The sequence below is a fragment of the Ranitomeya imitator genome, chromosome 4, assembly GCF_032444005.1.
Source record: "Ranitomeya imitator isolate aRanImi1 chromosome 4, aRanImi1.pri, whole genome shotgun sequence".
NCBI lineage: Eukaryota > Metazoa > Chordata > Amphibia > Anura > Dendrobatidae > Ranitomeya > Ranitomeya imitator.
The window spans coordinates 464,551,686-464,567,758 of NC_091285.1; the positions used below are offsets into that span (position 1 = coordinate 464,551,686).

The window sequence follows — 16,073 nt, forward strand, 5'->3', positions numbered from 1 at the left end:
GTTATCAGGAGTTGTATGCCAAAATCATCAGTATTAAAACAATAAAAGACCTGACAAATTTCAGTTGGTGGATAATGAATCTATAATATATGAAAGTTTAATTGTAATCATTACATTATGGTAAATAATGAAATTTAACACTATATGCTAATTTTTTGAGAAGGACCTGTACTGTTCATAGTGTGAGAAACAGGACTCCATGCAATGAAATCATTGTGTAGAGAGACATCGTAAGAAGATAATTGTTTGGGCCAAGAAACTTGGGAAGTGAACATCAGGCCAGTGGAAATCTGCCTTTTGGACTAAGGAGTCTAAACATGGGATTGTCTACAACTTCAATATAACACTGAGAAGTTAAATGATTAATGTCTGGATGTGTAGTACATGCTTTCAATCATTGGAGAGGAAAAGTAAAGGTGTAAGGGTAGAATTAAAGGGTCTTTTTACTGGTATTACTATTACAGTGATTTGTAACTATTCCAACTCTTTAGTGCTTAGTCATACCACCATTTTGTTTTTCAAGAGTATGATGAGACACAACACACATCTAGGCTGTGTGGTAGTCATTTTACAAAAAAAAGGTAAGTGATGGAGAGCTTGGCAGATGGCTTGGCTTACTGATTTCACTCTCCTGAACCCAAAAGAGATGCTTTTGAATGAATTTAATTCATTAAAATTCATTCTTCAACGATATTAGAAAGACATTATTGATGTCTTCTTTACGAAGTAGGTTACGAGAATGCAAAGGATGTAGCAAGCTGTTATCAAGGCAAAGGGTAGACACTATATTGAATCTATATTTTACAATAAGGTTTCACTTGTATTAACTTTTTTGGATCCATGCATAATTATGTTTGTACTAATTGTGTGCTCCAATTGCTTTATTATTATTTTAATGTACGTAAAAACTCAAAGAGCTATCATCACCTTAAGACAGAAAAATGACTATACATTTCTTATACCTGGTGCCTCCCACTGACTCTTCTGCTTAGATCAATGTTCCTCTTATCCTGCTTTCAAGATGCCTGAACTTATTACTTCCCATGCCATCTGGGAAGCATGAGATAAGGAACGCCAATTTGAGAAGAGGAGGCAGCAGAAGGAGGGCACAAGGTACAGTACCTATTTATTATAAATGTATAGTTACACTGAGTCAGGGTCTCTTTGAATACAATAGAGCCCAGTGGTTTGAATGCAATCTCAAAAGTTGGTGTGAATCAGTATATGGGCACAATCATCCAAATGTGAAATATATTTTTTGTTTTTATAGATGATCCAGAAATCTGCCTCAGCTGTCTTCAAGGGTATTACCTGTAAGTTATTTGTATTTTTTATATTATTAGTAGAATTAGCATGTTTATTGATAGTGAATGGTAGTGCAGTAATTAATGTTATCATAACAAAAATACATATAGTAGAGTTGGTAATAAAACAGATGGACCAAAATAGAACTGAGAGGTTGGGCTCACATTAATCATACACAGTGTTGATTGCACACCCTAGAAATATTTTTTCAACAATTAATCTATAAAGGGATTGTCCCACCTTAATAGTCATATTCATTGTATAGCTTATAAAAATTTACATTAATTGGACATTAGTGCTGAGCCTCTGACACTTAATGGAGTGCATAGTGCTCCTGTCAATAAAGTAAGGATTTTCAGAGTGTGCTGAAGGAGTCCCGTCAGTTACACAAAGACTCTCTGTTCCAAGACAACTGATCACTGCTCGGATGTGCAGGTTACTGCATCCCTCCATTCTGTCACATAAGAAGAAGTTCAGCCTCCTGCGTGTACATACACACACAAGCAGAACATATACACACACAATCAGATGTATGTGTATTTTACAATTTATGTTACATTTTATGATCATGAAATAAAAGTTAATTTTTTTCACACCCTTTCCTCCTGTTCCCTCCCTACTAAATTAAATCCTACTCTCACAGCAGGGGCGGACACTGACAACTTGGGGCCCCTGTGCAAGAAATGTGTCTGGGCCCCCCACCTGTTATGGCGACAAAGTGACATATACAGAGTGGGCCATGTATATGGATACACCAAAATAACATGGGAATGGTTGGTGATATCAACTTCCTGTTTGTGGAACATTAGTATATGGGAGGGGGAAAACTTTTCAAGATGGGTGGTGACCATGGCAGCCATTTTGAAATCAGCCATTTTGGATCCAACTTTATTTTTTCCAACGGGAAAAGGGTCATGTGACACATCAAACTTATTGAGAATTTCACAAGAAAAACAATAGTGTGCTTGGCTTTAACATAACTTTATTCTTTCATGAGTTATTTACAAGTTTTTCTTTGTTTACAGCCATTGACATGCTGCAGAGCTTAACACATGAGAAGCGGATAGAAATTGTGTTGATATCTGGTGAATGCAGTACTCAGGTCATTGCAGCAGATTTCAATGCAAGACACCCTACGCAAGAAAACTGTCACCATTCCCATGTTATTTAGGTGTATCCATATAAATGGCCCACCCAAAAAAGTTTGCCTCATCACTGAACATAATGTTCTGTTTAAACTGAGGGTCCTGTTCCAATTTTTGTTTTACCCATTCTGCAAATTCAGCGCGTGCATCCATATACATCGCCCACCCTGTATATATAAATGTATATTATTATTATTATTATTATACATTTTTATAGCGCCATTTATCCCATGGAGCTTTACTTGTATAAAAAGGGGCATACATAGACAAGTACAATAAACATGAACAATACAAGGCACACACGTACAGAGCAGAGAGGACCCTGCCCGCGAGGGCTCACAGTCTACAGGAGTTGGGTGAGGATACACTAGGAGAGGGTAGACCTGGTCGTGCGGCGGATCCATAGAATGAGGATCACTGCAGGTTGTAGTCTTATCGGAGAGGTGGGTCTTCAGGTTCCTTTTGAAAGTTTCCGTGGTAGGCGAAAGTCTGATGTGTTGGGGTAGAGAGTTCCAGAGTATGGGGGAAGCCTTGGGAGAAGTCTTGTATGAGGTTGTGGGAAGAAGAGATAAAAGGGGAGTAGAGAAGGAGATCTTGAGAGGATCGAAGGTTGCGTGCAGGTAAGTAGCGGGAGACCATGTCACAGATGTATGGAGGAGACAGGTTGTGGATGGCTTTGTACGTCATAGTTAGGGTTTTGAACTGAAGCCTCTGGACAATAGGGAGCCAGTTAAGGGCTTGGCAGAGAGGAGATGCTGGGAATAATGGGGAGACAGGTGGATTAGTCGGGCAGCAGAGTTTTGTATAGATTGGAGTGGTGAAAGAGTGCTAGAGGGGAGGCCAGAGAGAAGGAGGTTGTAATAGTCAAAGCGTGAGATGATGAGGTCATGCACGAGCGTTTTTTCAGTTTCTTGGTCAAGGAATGTACGGATTCGGGAAATGTTATTAAGTTGGAATTGGCAGGAGGAGGCAAGGGCTTGTATATGTGGCTTGAAAGAGAGGGCAGAGTCGAGGATCACCCCAAGGCACCGAGCATGCTGGACTGGGGAAAATGAGCAGCAATTGACATTGATGGATAGGTCTGGTTGAGAGGTAGAGTGAGATGGGGAAAGATGATGAATTCTGTTTTGTCCATGTTCAGTTTTTGAAAGCGAGTAGAAAAGAAAGATACTATGAAAACAGTTGAAGGAAGGAGCGCAAATAATGTCTTATCTGCGAAGGTTAAAAGCTTAATCCATAAGATTGCACTCACCATATGTAGCTAAGTTGAAACATTGAAAGGATTCGCTGCAGCAGATTCACGAGTCCAGGAAGGACCACCCGTTAGATACAGATACAGATGTTCTTGTGGTGTTTCCTGATGAAGGAGTCTTGAACTCTTAAACGCGTAGGATAATAAAGCCACATGTACAAATAATTCTGGAATTCTAGTAATTCAGCAGCGCAGAAATTTACCACAATTATCCCAATCTATATAGAAAAGAAGGATGAAATAGCGGACAGAAATTATGGGATTTTGGTCAGTAAGGAGGTGATGTCAGGTCCAGATAGGTAGATCTGCATGTCATCAGTGTAGAGATGATACTGCTGACCGTGAGATTCTATGAGCTGTCCCAGGCCAAAGGTGTAGATGGAGAAGAGTAGGGGTCCTAAAAGAACACCAACAGACAAGGGGCTCGGTGAGTAGGTGATGTGGGAGAGGGAGACACTGAATGTCCGGTCTGTTAGATATAATGAGATCCAGGATAGGGCCAAATCTGTGATGCCAAGAGGTGACAGAATCTGTAACAAGAGGGAATGGTCCACAGTGTCAAAGGCAGAAGACAGGTCCAGGAAAAGGAGGACAGAGTAGTGTTGCTTGCTCTTAGTGGTTAGTAGGTCATTGATGACTTTAGTTAGGGCAGTTTCATTTGAGTGATGTGGTTGGAAGCCAGATTGTAACTCATCAAAGAGGGAGCAGGAGGAGAGGTGGGAGGACAGTTCAAGATGTACATGCTGTTCCAGTAGTTTTGAGGCATAAGGGAGAAGTGATATCGGACAATAGCTAGATACAGAGGATGAGTCGAGGGAGGGCTTTTTGAGGATGGTGTGATTGAGGCAAGTTTGAAGGATGAGGAGAAGACACTATTTGCAAGTGAAAGGTTGAAGAGATGTGTTTGGATTGGGATGAAGACTGTGGCGAGGTTAGGGATGAGGTGGGATGGGAGCGGGTCAAGAGTGCAAGTAGTGAGATGTGATCTTGACAGAAGGGTTGAAAGCTGATCTTCTGTCATGGTGGAGAAGCTAGTTTTGGAAGAACAGGGCTGAGCAGTTAAGAAGAGGGGCATTGGAGGCTGCAGGCCAAAGCTTTCTCTGATGTTATCTCTTCCATCTCCGCTCAGCAACCCTGGAAGCCCATCTCAGTTCTTTGGTTTGGCTGGTCAGCCAGGGTTGTCTGTTGATTTTACGAGCTTTGCTGTGTGTGAGGGGGGCAGCTGAATGGAGTGCTACGATTATTGTGGTGTTGTATAAAGTGGCAGCAGCATCTGTGTCATGTAAGGAAATTGTGAAAACTTGTAGAGGATAGTGGCAAGGTGTTAGAAATGAGTGTGCGGATATGTTGAGGAGGGCCAGGATTTGGGGATACGTCGCCAGCAATGAGGAGCAGCAGACAGAGCGTTAGAAGGTGGGAGCTAGAAAGGACATGATGGGGCCGTGTGTGTCTGGAGAAAAAGGATTGTATATGGAGGAACAGTTGTGAGGAGGAGGTGAGATGGCTCGGGAGGATGGAGGGAGAAATGACTAGTTCTTTACTAGGTGGAGGGATCGCAGGAGATTGTAAGAAGTAAAGTAGTATGGGGGTGAAAGTGAAAAGAAACAGAAACATTGTAGTGGTTTTCTATCACATTACCTTACAGTCAATTCCAGTCCAATTCAAGTCTAATTCAAAGTATTGTATTGTACTTCAAAATCTGTACTTTGAAAGATTTAATTTGAAAGATACAGGGATCAGACAAAAGTGTGGATCAGACTCATGAGACTGGATCAGATTCATAAGTCAGAATATATCTCCAGCTAAGAGCAATCAGGTGTGAATGAGGAGGTGGGTGGGTATGGTGAGACCAGATGCTGAGAGTTAACCAAAGGTCATAAAGAGAGGGAGGGGTTGGAGTGACCACTCAAAGATATGCCAGAATAAGATGGTGATGGTGATGATGATGATATTACAGCAGTGATGAATGTCCAAATGCATCATGGAATTCAAGTCTAATTAGTTCAATCAAGTCTAATCGAGTCTAAAAAGTATTGTATTGTACTTTGAAATCGGTACTTTAAAGATGTAATTTGAAAGATACATGGATCAGACTAAAGTCTGGATCAGACTCATGGGTCTGAATATATCTCCAGCTAAGAGTAATCAGGTGTGAATGAGGAGGTTGGGGTATATATATATATATATATATATATATATACAAACAATTTTAAGCGTGCCCAGCTCCTCCATCAGCATTCATTTTATATCTAACAAGAGAGGGGGCTATGTAATAAAATAGGGCTCTCTGAATAACAAAAATAGAATACAATATTTAAGAGACAGCACTGTACATAACAGCAGAGGAAGCTATATAATAAGGAACGGCATCATATATAACTAGAGAGGATGGTACGTAAGTGACAGTATTATACATAACAAAAGAGGAAACTATGTACATAAGGATGGTGTTATACATAATTAGTGAGTATACTATATGCTAAGGTACTGTGTTATGCATAATAAGTAAGTACACTATATACTGAGGGACTGTGTTAGACAAAATAAGTGAGTGCACTATATACTAAATGACTGTGCTATGCATAAGTGAGTACACCATATACTAAGGGGCTGTGGTATGTATAATAAATGAATACACTATATACTAAGATACTGTGTTAGACATAATAAGCGATAATAATGTCTACCTCCACCTCCCCCTGTTCCTAAATCCATTATAAATCCCCCTTCCTCCCATCCCAATCCCACACACCCCTCCTCCCCTGCATCCCATTATAGTCCTCTCCCCCACCCCATCATTGCCCTCTTCACCACTTCCATCATTGCCTTCTCCCCCACCACCCCATCATTGCCCATTCCACCACTTCTATCATTGCTTTCTCTCCCACCACCCCATCATTGCCCATTCCACCATCTCCATAATTTCCTCCTCCCCCACCACCCTCATTATTACCCTTACCACCATCATTGACCTTTCCACTAACACTATCATTGTATTTTCCCCCACCACCCTTTCATTGTCAATTCCACCACCTCCATAATTTCCTCCTTCCCTCCACCCCATTATTGCCCTTTCCACCATGACCATCATTGTCCTTTCCACCACCAGCATCATTGCCTTTTCCCCACCACCCCCATCCTAGCCAATTCCACCACCTCCATCATTTCCTCCTCCCCCACCACCCCCATTATTGCCTTTCCACCACCCCATCATTGTCCTTTCCGCCACCTCCACCATTGCTTTCTCCCCCACCAGCCCCTTCTTTGCCCTCTCTGTCAACCCATCATTTCGTTCTCCCCCATCAACCCCATCATTGCCTTCTCCTCCACCTACACACAGTCACACATAGCACCATTCATCTCTCTGCACCTTCCCCCGCAGCGCTACACACACCACCACTCTTCTCTACACACACACATGTACATACACACACACACACACATACACACAGCACCTCTCACCTCTCCGCATGCTCTCCCGCAGCCACAGCATCACTGTCACCGGCAGCTTCCTCTCTCTGGCACAGCTGCGGCACTGAATGATGATGTCATCCAGCCATGCTGCTGACTGCTGTGTGAGACAAGAAGCATGGGCAGGAAGCAGGGCGGATCGCTGCAGCTCAGCTCTGCTGCCATTTTCTCTTCTAGGCAGGGGAGCTGCAGGGATCTCTTCCTGCCCGCCGCACATGAGGGCAATCTGGCCAGGGGCCTCCGAAGCCTCGGGGCTGGATAAACAGGCCAGATTGCCCTCATTATTAGCCACCCTGCAGGGGCCCCCACCAGCTGCACAGGCGGTATGTCCGCCCCTGTCTCACAGGGTTTTGTCTCTCAGCAGTATATTTGCAATCAGAGCTTTGTTAGTACTAGTACAAAATAATTACAGCTGACCCTTGCCTTGCATATTCCATCAGACTTTCTAATATGTATGGATGTTTCATTTCTATAAACCTGCATTTAATTTTAGGTACCATCTACAATGCCGAAAACATTGCCCATCGAAAACGTATGAGGACAATGGTGGAAAATTGTGTCTTGCTTGTGCAACAGGGTGCATAGAATGCCACAATGAAACACACTGCTCTTCCTGTCAAAGTGGATATTATTTGCATGGTAAGAAGAGGGCTGTGAAAGCTTATCAGGCAGTTTTCTACATACCTGTCACTTGTTCTTATTTATTCAGTGGTGAATGGTTCAACATAGTGAGATAACAAGACACTACACACCCTGCTTATTGCTGTCAGTTATGGTCATGGCAAACAATGTGTTTTACAATTCTATATAACATATCATGAGAAGAAATCACAAGACTTCAGCTTTCTTTGCTATTATGTGCTTTTATACGCTTTATTTCGTTGTGAAATGTAAAACTTTCTAAATATCCTTAGTCACATGCGATTGTTACAATTACTTGATTTACAGTTACATGTGGTATGACATGAGGTGGTTTTTTCACGTCTGCTATTATTGTTTCTAGCATACAGTGTATATCATTATTACTTTTGATCAATAATATCACATGTATGAAGATTTTCTATCATTACACATATAGTGATAGATTCATCAATATTGGTGATTTTCTTGCTGGTGGTGATAAGGGGGCATGTAAAAGTCAGAACCTCCCGATTCATTAAGAGTCACATGACTCTTAAAGAAGCACCCCCATCAAAGATTTTATCAGAGTTTTTATCCTCTTAACATGTTCAAGTAAATAGGTATGAGCGGGCACCACCTCAAAATACATCGGGATTAGTGATGAGCGAATATACTCGTTACTCGAGACTTCCCGAACACGCTCGGGTGACCTCCGAGTATTTTTTTAGTGCTCGGAGATTTTGTTTTCATCGCCTCAGCTGAATGATTTACATCTGTTAGCTAGCATACGTACATGTGGGGGGTTGCCTGGTTGCTAGGGAATCCCCACATGTAATCAAGCTGGCTAAGAGATGTAAATCATTCCGCTGCGGTGATGAAAACTAAATCTCCGAGCACTAAAAAATACTCGGAGGACACCCAAGCGTGCTCGGGGAAAACTCGAGTAACGAGTATATTCGCTCATCACTAATCGGGATCACCTACTGCATATAGACAAGAGACATAACAAAACCACAGAAAAAAATATGCAAAAAGACAGGGATCACAAAAAATATATAAATAAATGAACAAATCTTTATTATAGAACAACATGCAATTTAATAGCACTTAAAATAGTCCACAACATGGACTAAGAACAACAAGATCCAAAATATAAAGTATATAATACTAAAAGGCCCATTAGCCTTATGACATATAACAGTTCAGAGTATCAAGCAATATCCCTAGAGTAAAGAGCATATACATATGCATATACATATTCTCCCGAATATCACCCATCCTCTAGAATTCAGTGCCCCAACACATCCGATTATCCACTACTTTTGGATCCTTCAAAAAAACCTGAAAACCCACCTCTTCAAGCAACCTTACAGCCTGTAAAGATGACATGGCCACCTCAACACCATTGGAGCTACTGCAACCCTCGACCTACTGTCTCCTTCCCCATAATCCTGTAGAATGTAAGCCCGCAAGGGCAGGGTCCTCTTCCCTCTGTATCAGTCTGTTATTGTTAGTTTTGTTTACTGTAAGTGATATTTGTATTTTGATGTAACCCCTTTTCATGTACAGCACCATGGAATTAATGGTGCTATATAAATAATAATAACAATAATAATAATAATAATATGAAACTCAATAAACTGAAGAGTATACCTTATATTCCCGTAAATATATGCCGTCAGCACAATAGCTGTACCATACCACAGTAAACAATATTAACAATCACCTAAGAACCTATCTGCACAAAATGTGCCAGATTAACAGTGGAATGGTATGAAAATAATTAAAGAAAAAACAACACAGGGATAGAAAAACATGATGTTCAAACCTGACCAAAATCCCATAGTCGCCCCCTTGTGTAGACAGTCCGGCTAAATGTTGCCGCCATCATAATATCTGTGTAATTAGAATTGCTCATTTTGCCTTTCTACTCAGGTAAATCTCTTTTCTCTGCTCTATAAAGAAACAGGAAGTCTCTTGCGCCTGCACTTATCATCCCCTTCTTCAACTCCTCATCCAGATGTTACCTCCTCCCCACTACCAGGGACTCTTGCAGTGACTTATAACTCATACAGGGGAAATTGACCTCCTGTTTCTTCACAGAGGATTAGAAATATTCAACTAGTCAACTTTTAACCTCGTGATGTCATAGACCTAATGGAAAAGAGAAGAATTATCTGGGTTGAAGGGAAAAATGAGCAATTGTAAGTACAGAGGGCTACATGATATGAAGACTAAAAGGATAAGACTAAAAGGATAAGACTAAAAGGATAAGACTAAAAGGATAAGACTAAAAGGATAAAAATTTCAATGGGAGTGCTGCTTTAATGAATTAGGAGTGTCTGACGATTGTCATGTGCCTCCATGCCACAGCTCATAACGGATTACACAAGCTCATATTCCACAGGTTTACAAACATTATTATCACTGTTCCCAATGGGACTTACAAATTAAATTCCCCATTGGTATGTCTTTGGAGTGTGGGAAGCTCAAATTCCCAGAGGCACCCACGCAACAAGGGGAGAACATGCAAACTCCTTGCAGATGTTGTCCTTTGTGGGATTTGAATGCCGTACCCCAGGGCTGCACAGCAATAGTGCTACCCACTGAGCAACCATGCTGCCCAGCTGTGGTATAATGTAAAACAAGCATCATGCCTCTGCCCCACCCACCTCCACCAATTTGGCACAGCTGGGAGAAACTGGTGTGAAAATGCAAAAAGTTCCAACATTTTTGAGCAACTCAAAGCTTTTATGACAGTTTTTTTTTAGCATTAAAGTTTTGCTGAGTCAAGCTCATAGACTGTCATGAATTTAGATTTATTTTTGAGTTTAATTTTAAATTATTAAAAAAACACATTTTTTTTACAGATGCTAAATGTGTAACAAAATGCCCAGGAGGCATGTTCCAAGATAAAAAGAAGTGGCAATGTGAAGCCTGCCACAAATCCTGCATGACTTGTCATGGGCTCTCTCCTCAGGACTGTGACTTGTGCCCAGAAGGGAAGCAGCCATCCTTTGGAATGTGTTATTTTGTCACTTGCTCAGATGAACAATTTTTAAATGGTATGTCAATAATATAATAGTTTGATGCAACAATGGGTTTTAAATGTTTTATTGATCTTCTTTAAACTCCCAGTAACTTGTGAAATTAGCAAAATCCATGTTATGTAAATTCAAATAATAGTGCAAAAGTTGCTTTACAAGAAAAAGTGCCAAGCATCCTATTACAATCCTTTACAATGATGTGTTACTGCACATAAAATATTTTGGGATTGTATAACTCTGGAGACAGCATGTGATTCCCTAATTATGACATCCATCACCTGTACACTTAAAGGATAATAATCTATAATGTTGTATTTGAATGTAACAAAAAGGAGAATATAAAGTGCAAGTGTAGAATTTCTTTACCTGTGATCCAATTCAACATCGCAGCCTGCAGAATACACCATTAAACCACTACTAATGATTTTGTATGGGCCGGACAATGATCTGCATGATAATCTGTCTCCAAAGATTATTATAAATGGAAGAGGGTGTTACTAGTGTGAGACATGTAACTAACACAGTTGTTAGCGTTCATACTTGTTTTAAAAAAATGTCATTATCCTTGTGACCTTTGAAGTTCCGAATTAACGTTGCATGGTGTTACTTGGTCTGTGATCTACAAATACACCCAGAGCCTTCTCTACAAGTGACTCTCCTAGTTTTACTATTCCTGGTATATATTACTAGTACCCAGATGCATAACTTTACATTTATCCACATTAAACCCCATCTGACAACCAAAACACAAATACTCATTTTTTTCACATCAGCTTTTATTTTATGAACATCTTCCGTACACTGCACTATACTACAGTATATACCTTGGTGTCAACAGCAAAAATAGAAGCAAGCTAATTAATTCCATCTTCTATATCATGAATAAATAATTGAATAGTAGAGGACCAAGCACTTAACCTTGGCATAAACCACTCATAACCAAGGACCATTGACAGTAGTAGTCATTCACCACAATTCTCTCACAATGGAGAAAGAAGAATATGCTCCAATAATAGCTTAGAACAGGCTCAGTAAGTCAGTGACACGTGTATTGTTAAATACTCTCCTCACTGCAGAATGCTGACATGTGCTTTAGCCCTATCAAGGAACTTATCTAAATATGCGGTGAGAACATTGAACCCCCAGATGTTTCACAAAGTTTATAACGTAAAGTTGTGAAAATTTAAAAAATTCACAATTTTTTTCCACAAAAATATTTTTAGCCCCACATTTTGCATTTTCACAAGGGTAACAGGAGAGATTGCACCATGCGATTTGATGTGCTTTTCTTATGAGTACACCAATACCCAATATGTTGAGAAAAACTACTATTTGTACGCATGGCAGGGCTTGAAATGGAAGGAGTGCCATTTGACTTTTTGAACTTAAAATTTGCTGGAATCATTAGCAGACGCCATGTTGCATTTGGAGAGCCTGCGATGTGACTAAACAGTGGAAACTCCCACACAAGTGACCCCATTTTGGAAACTAGTCCCCTCAAGGAAGGTATTTAGATGTGTGGTGATCACTACAGTTGAGCGACCTTGACCTTTTTAGAGTCGAGCCTTGTTTCGCGAAACCCGACTATCTCAAAAGTCGAGTCGAGTGGAATCGGCCGATTATCGCGAAAAGTCGGGGATCGACCGAAACACGAAACCAAATGCAAGTCAATGGGGGAGCATAGTCGGCAGTGAGTGGAGGCCAGGAAAACACCTACACTGCCCATTTTAATGGCAAAAACATCCATTCTTGTTACTGAAGCTTGTCAATGGTAATTTAGCTTATAATAATTGGAAGGCATTTGAAATTGGGGGTCATTTGGCTAAAGTTGTGGGGGGTAGGGCTGGTTAAAGTAATTAGTGTGCCCAGTAAATCTGGACCACGTCACGGCAGTGGAGCAGGGAGAGATAAGTATTTCAACTTTGCAAGTGCTGTGATCCTGAGCAAGCAGGGGGGGCCCACTCGTTGGCATTGGCACTGGCACAGGGCCCCTCAAAGTACAGCGGTGTGTTTGAACGGCGGGGGCACCTCCCACCGGCAGCAACACTTTTGCGTACTATGAGGGGCCCTGTGCCAGTGACGTCGCCAACTAGTATTCCTCCCCCCTACCTGATGAAGGAACCTGCACCTTCATCTGCACCTTCCTCTTTGTCCCCGTGTAAGGTGGTATGGTTAAGCGGGAAGGGGGACCTGACTTTCAGCAGGGTCACAATCTTGCAGTGTAGCGTGCACGGGGAATGTTGCATTATGGGTCAATGTACCAGCAGACTCATCTATCACTGGCTGGGCAATGGGCAGGATGAGGGGGAAACAGATATGGGCACAAAGAATAAAGTGGGCTAAATGCAGTTCAAAATTGGTAACAGGACTAACCAGGGGGCATTGTTTTGTTCAGTGGAGGACAACTGGAATGAGAGGCTGACACAGAGAGTAGGCCCAAATCAGTAAGTATTCTAAATGCAGTTCAAAATTAGCAACAGTAGTAAACAGGCGGCACAGCTTTGTTCACTGGAGGAGAACAGCAAGGAGCGGCAGACACAGATAGAAGGCCCCAACCCAACTAGTAGGCCTAATGCAGTGTTGTTTTCAACAACGACTAAACGAGAGCCAGAAGATCGAAGCAATGGAGAGGAAACCTGGGGAACACCTTGGAGTGGAAGACACCGTCTCTACACCCCAGACCCAACTTGTAGGCCGAATGCAGTGTTTTCAACAACTACTAAACAAGAGCTTTAAGATTGAAGCAATGGAGAGGAAACCTGGAGAACACCTTGGAGCGGAAGACACCGTCTCTACAACCCAGACCCAACTTGTAGGCCGAATGCAGTGTAGTTTTCAACAACTACTAAACGAGAGTCGGAAGACCCAAGCAATGGAGAGGAAACCTGGGGAACACCTTGGAGTGGAACATACCGTCTCTACACCCCATACCCAATTTGTACGCCTAATGCAGTGTAGTTTTCAACAACTACTAAACGAGAGTCGGAAGACCCAAGCAATGGAGAGGAAACCTGGGGAACACCTTGGAGTGGAACATACCGTCTCTACACCCCATACCCAATTTGTAGGCCTAATGCAGTGTAGTTTTCAACAACTACTAAACAAGAGTCGGAAGACCCAAGCAATGGAGAGGAAACCTGGGGCACACCTTGGAGCGGCAGACACCGTTAGTAGGCCCTACCAAAGTAGTAGCCCCAATGCAGTTTTCAAATTCCTAGAGGCTGAAAACAAGAATATTGACGCTCTGCTTTTTTCAAAAGAGGACAGCTGTATTGAGTGGCGCAGACAGACACAGGTAGTAGGCCTTAAACCAAAAATGTGGCTCACTGCAGTTTAAAAAAGGTTACAGGGGTACACAGGCAGTATTGCTCTGGTCAGTGGAGGACAATTTCATTAGTGGACCGCAGACAGACTTTGTACGCCTACTATTAAAAAAAGGATGCTCTATGCAATTAAAAATAGGTTCCAGGGGTCCACGGGCAGCAGTGGTGTGGTCAGTGGACAAGTATTGGAAGGAGGGACCGCAGACAGGCGTAGTAGGCCTAACATAACAAAATTAGGTTGTAGGCACTTTAAAATTGGTTCCAGGGGTACACGTTCAGCAGTGGTGTGGTCAGCGGAGGACAATTTGAATTAGGGACTGCAGACAGACTTTGTAGGCTGTCCCCTGTGGACCATGCATCCAACACATTAACCCCACAACTGTCCCACAATAATACCAGAGAGGTTTGGTCAGGAATGAAATTACTGACTGGGCTTAAGCTGAGGCCTGAAAATCATGGTGGAAATCTAGACAAGGCTAATGAGATGAACGAGTATTTCAACAGGTTCAGCAGTACATGTGTACATGTGCCTCCATAGTGGAGGGCACCTGGGTGCAAATTCTGCAAAATCGATATTGGAGGATGAGCAGACTAATTTTAGAGTATCCAAAAATGATGTGAGGAGGCAGTTTAAGTCACTTAACATTGGTAAAGCTGCAGGACCTGATGGACTCAGCTCACGTGTCCTTAAAGTTTGTGCAGACCAGCTGTCTACTGTCTTTACACGCCTATTTAATGGAAGTATACAAACACAGAGGGTACCTGTGTTATGGAAAACTTCCTGTCTGGTGCCGGTACCCAAGACTTCTTCTCCTGCAACCCTAAATGACTATCGTCCTGTAGCCTTAACATCTCACGCTATGAAGGCCTTGGAAAGATTAGTGCTTGCTCACTTAAGACCAAGGGTCAATGCTTTTATCGATCCCCTTCAGTTTGCCTACCGACATAGATTGGGGGTGGATGATGCTATTCTTTCTCTGTTACATAGGGTACATTCATTTCTGGAGATTGACGGAACCATTGTGCGAGCGATGTTCTTCGATTTCTCAAGTGCATTTAACTCCCTGCAGCCACTTTTACTACACAAATAGATGACTGATATGAAGGTTGAGGAGGGGATGAGAAATTGGATAACTGACTACCTATCAGATCGGCCACAGTTTGTACAGATGGGAGCAGTGGTGTCAAGCAGATTATTGAGCAGTGTAGGTGCCCCCCAGGGAACGGTGCTTGCACCCTTTCTTTTCACTCTGTATACTTCAGACTTTCAGTATAAATCTGAACTTTGCCACCTTCAAAAATTTTCGGATGACTCCGTGGTTGTGGGATGCATTAGGGGAGATCAGGGCGATGAGGAATACAGAAGTGTGGTGTCGAATTTCGTGGATTGGTGCAATGGTAACTATCTACAACTAAATGTTAAGAAAACTAAGGAGTTGGTGGCCAACTATAGCAGGATTAAGTTGGAATGCTTACCGATCACTATTGCTGGTCAGGAGGTCGAGCAGGTGGAGAGTTACAAATATTTGGGGGTCCATTTGGATAGCAAACTGGACTGGAGATGCCACTCAGAGTTTGTCTACAAGAAGGGGATGAGCAGATTGTATTTCCTAAGGAAACTGAGGTCTTTTAATGTGTGCAGCAAAATGTTAGAAATGTTCTACCAGTCTGTGGTGGCAAGTGCCATCTTTTTTGCAATCACATGCTGGGGTAGTAGTGTGCGGGCCTCTGATGCTAATAAGCTGAATAAGATTATCAAGAAGGCAAGTTCTGCTGTGGGCTGTAATCTAGACTCTTTTGGGGAGGTAGTGGAGAGAAGAACTCTGAAAAAATGTATGGCAATTATGAACAATAATGCACATGCATTATATGAGCTATTCATGAGACAGAAGAGCACCTTCAGTAACCG

General features: G+C 42.0%; 1 protein-coding gene across 1 annotated transcript in view; it reads left to right on the forward strand.

Moving 5' to 3' along the window:
* The window catches only part of LOC138676489 (proprotein convertase subtilisin/kexin type 5-like), a 349,710-nt gene that overhangs the window by 63,929 nt on the left and 269,708 nt on the right, over window positions 1-16,073 (forward strand). Inside the window, exons 4-6 of the mRNA XM_069765826.1 lie at window positions 1,271-1,313; window positions 7,667-7,812; window positions 10,665-10,859. Coding sequence (XP_069621927.1) covers window positions 1,271-1,313; window positions 7,667-7,812; window positions 10,665-10,859 — 384 coding nt within the window. The remainder of the gene's footprint in view (window positions 1-1,270; window positions 1,314-7,666; window positions 7,813-10,664; window positions 10,860-16,073) is intronic.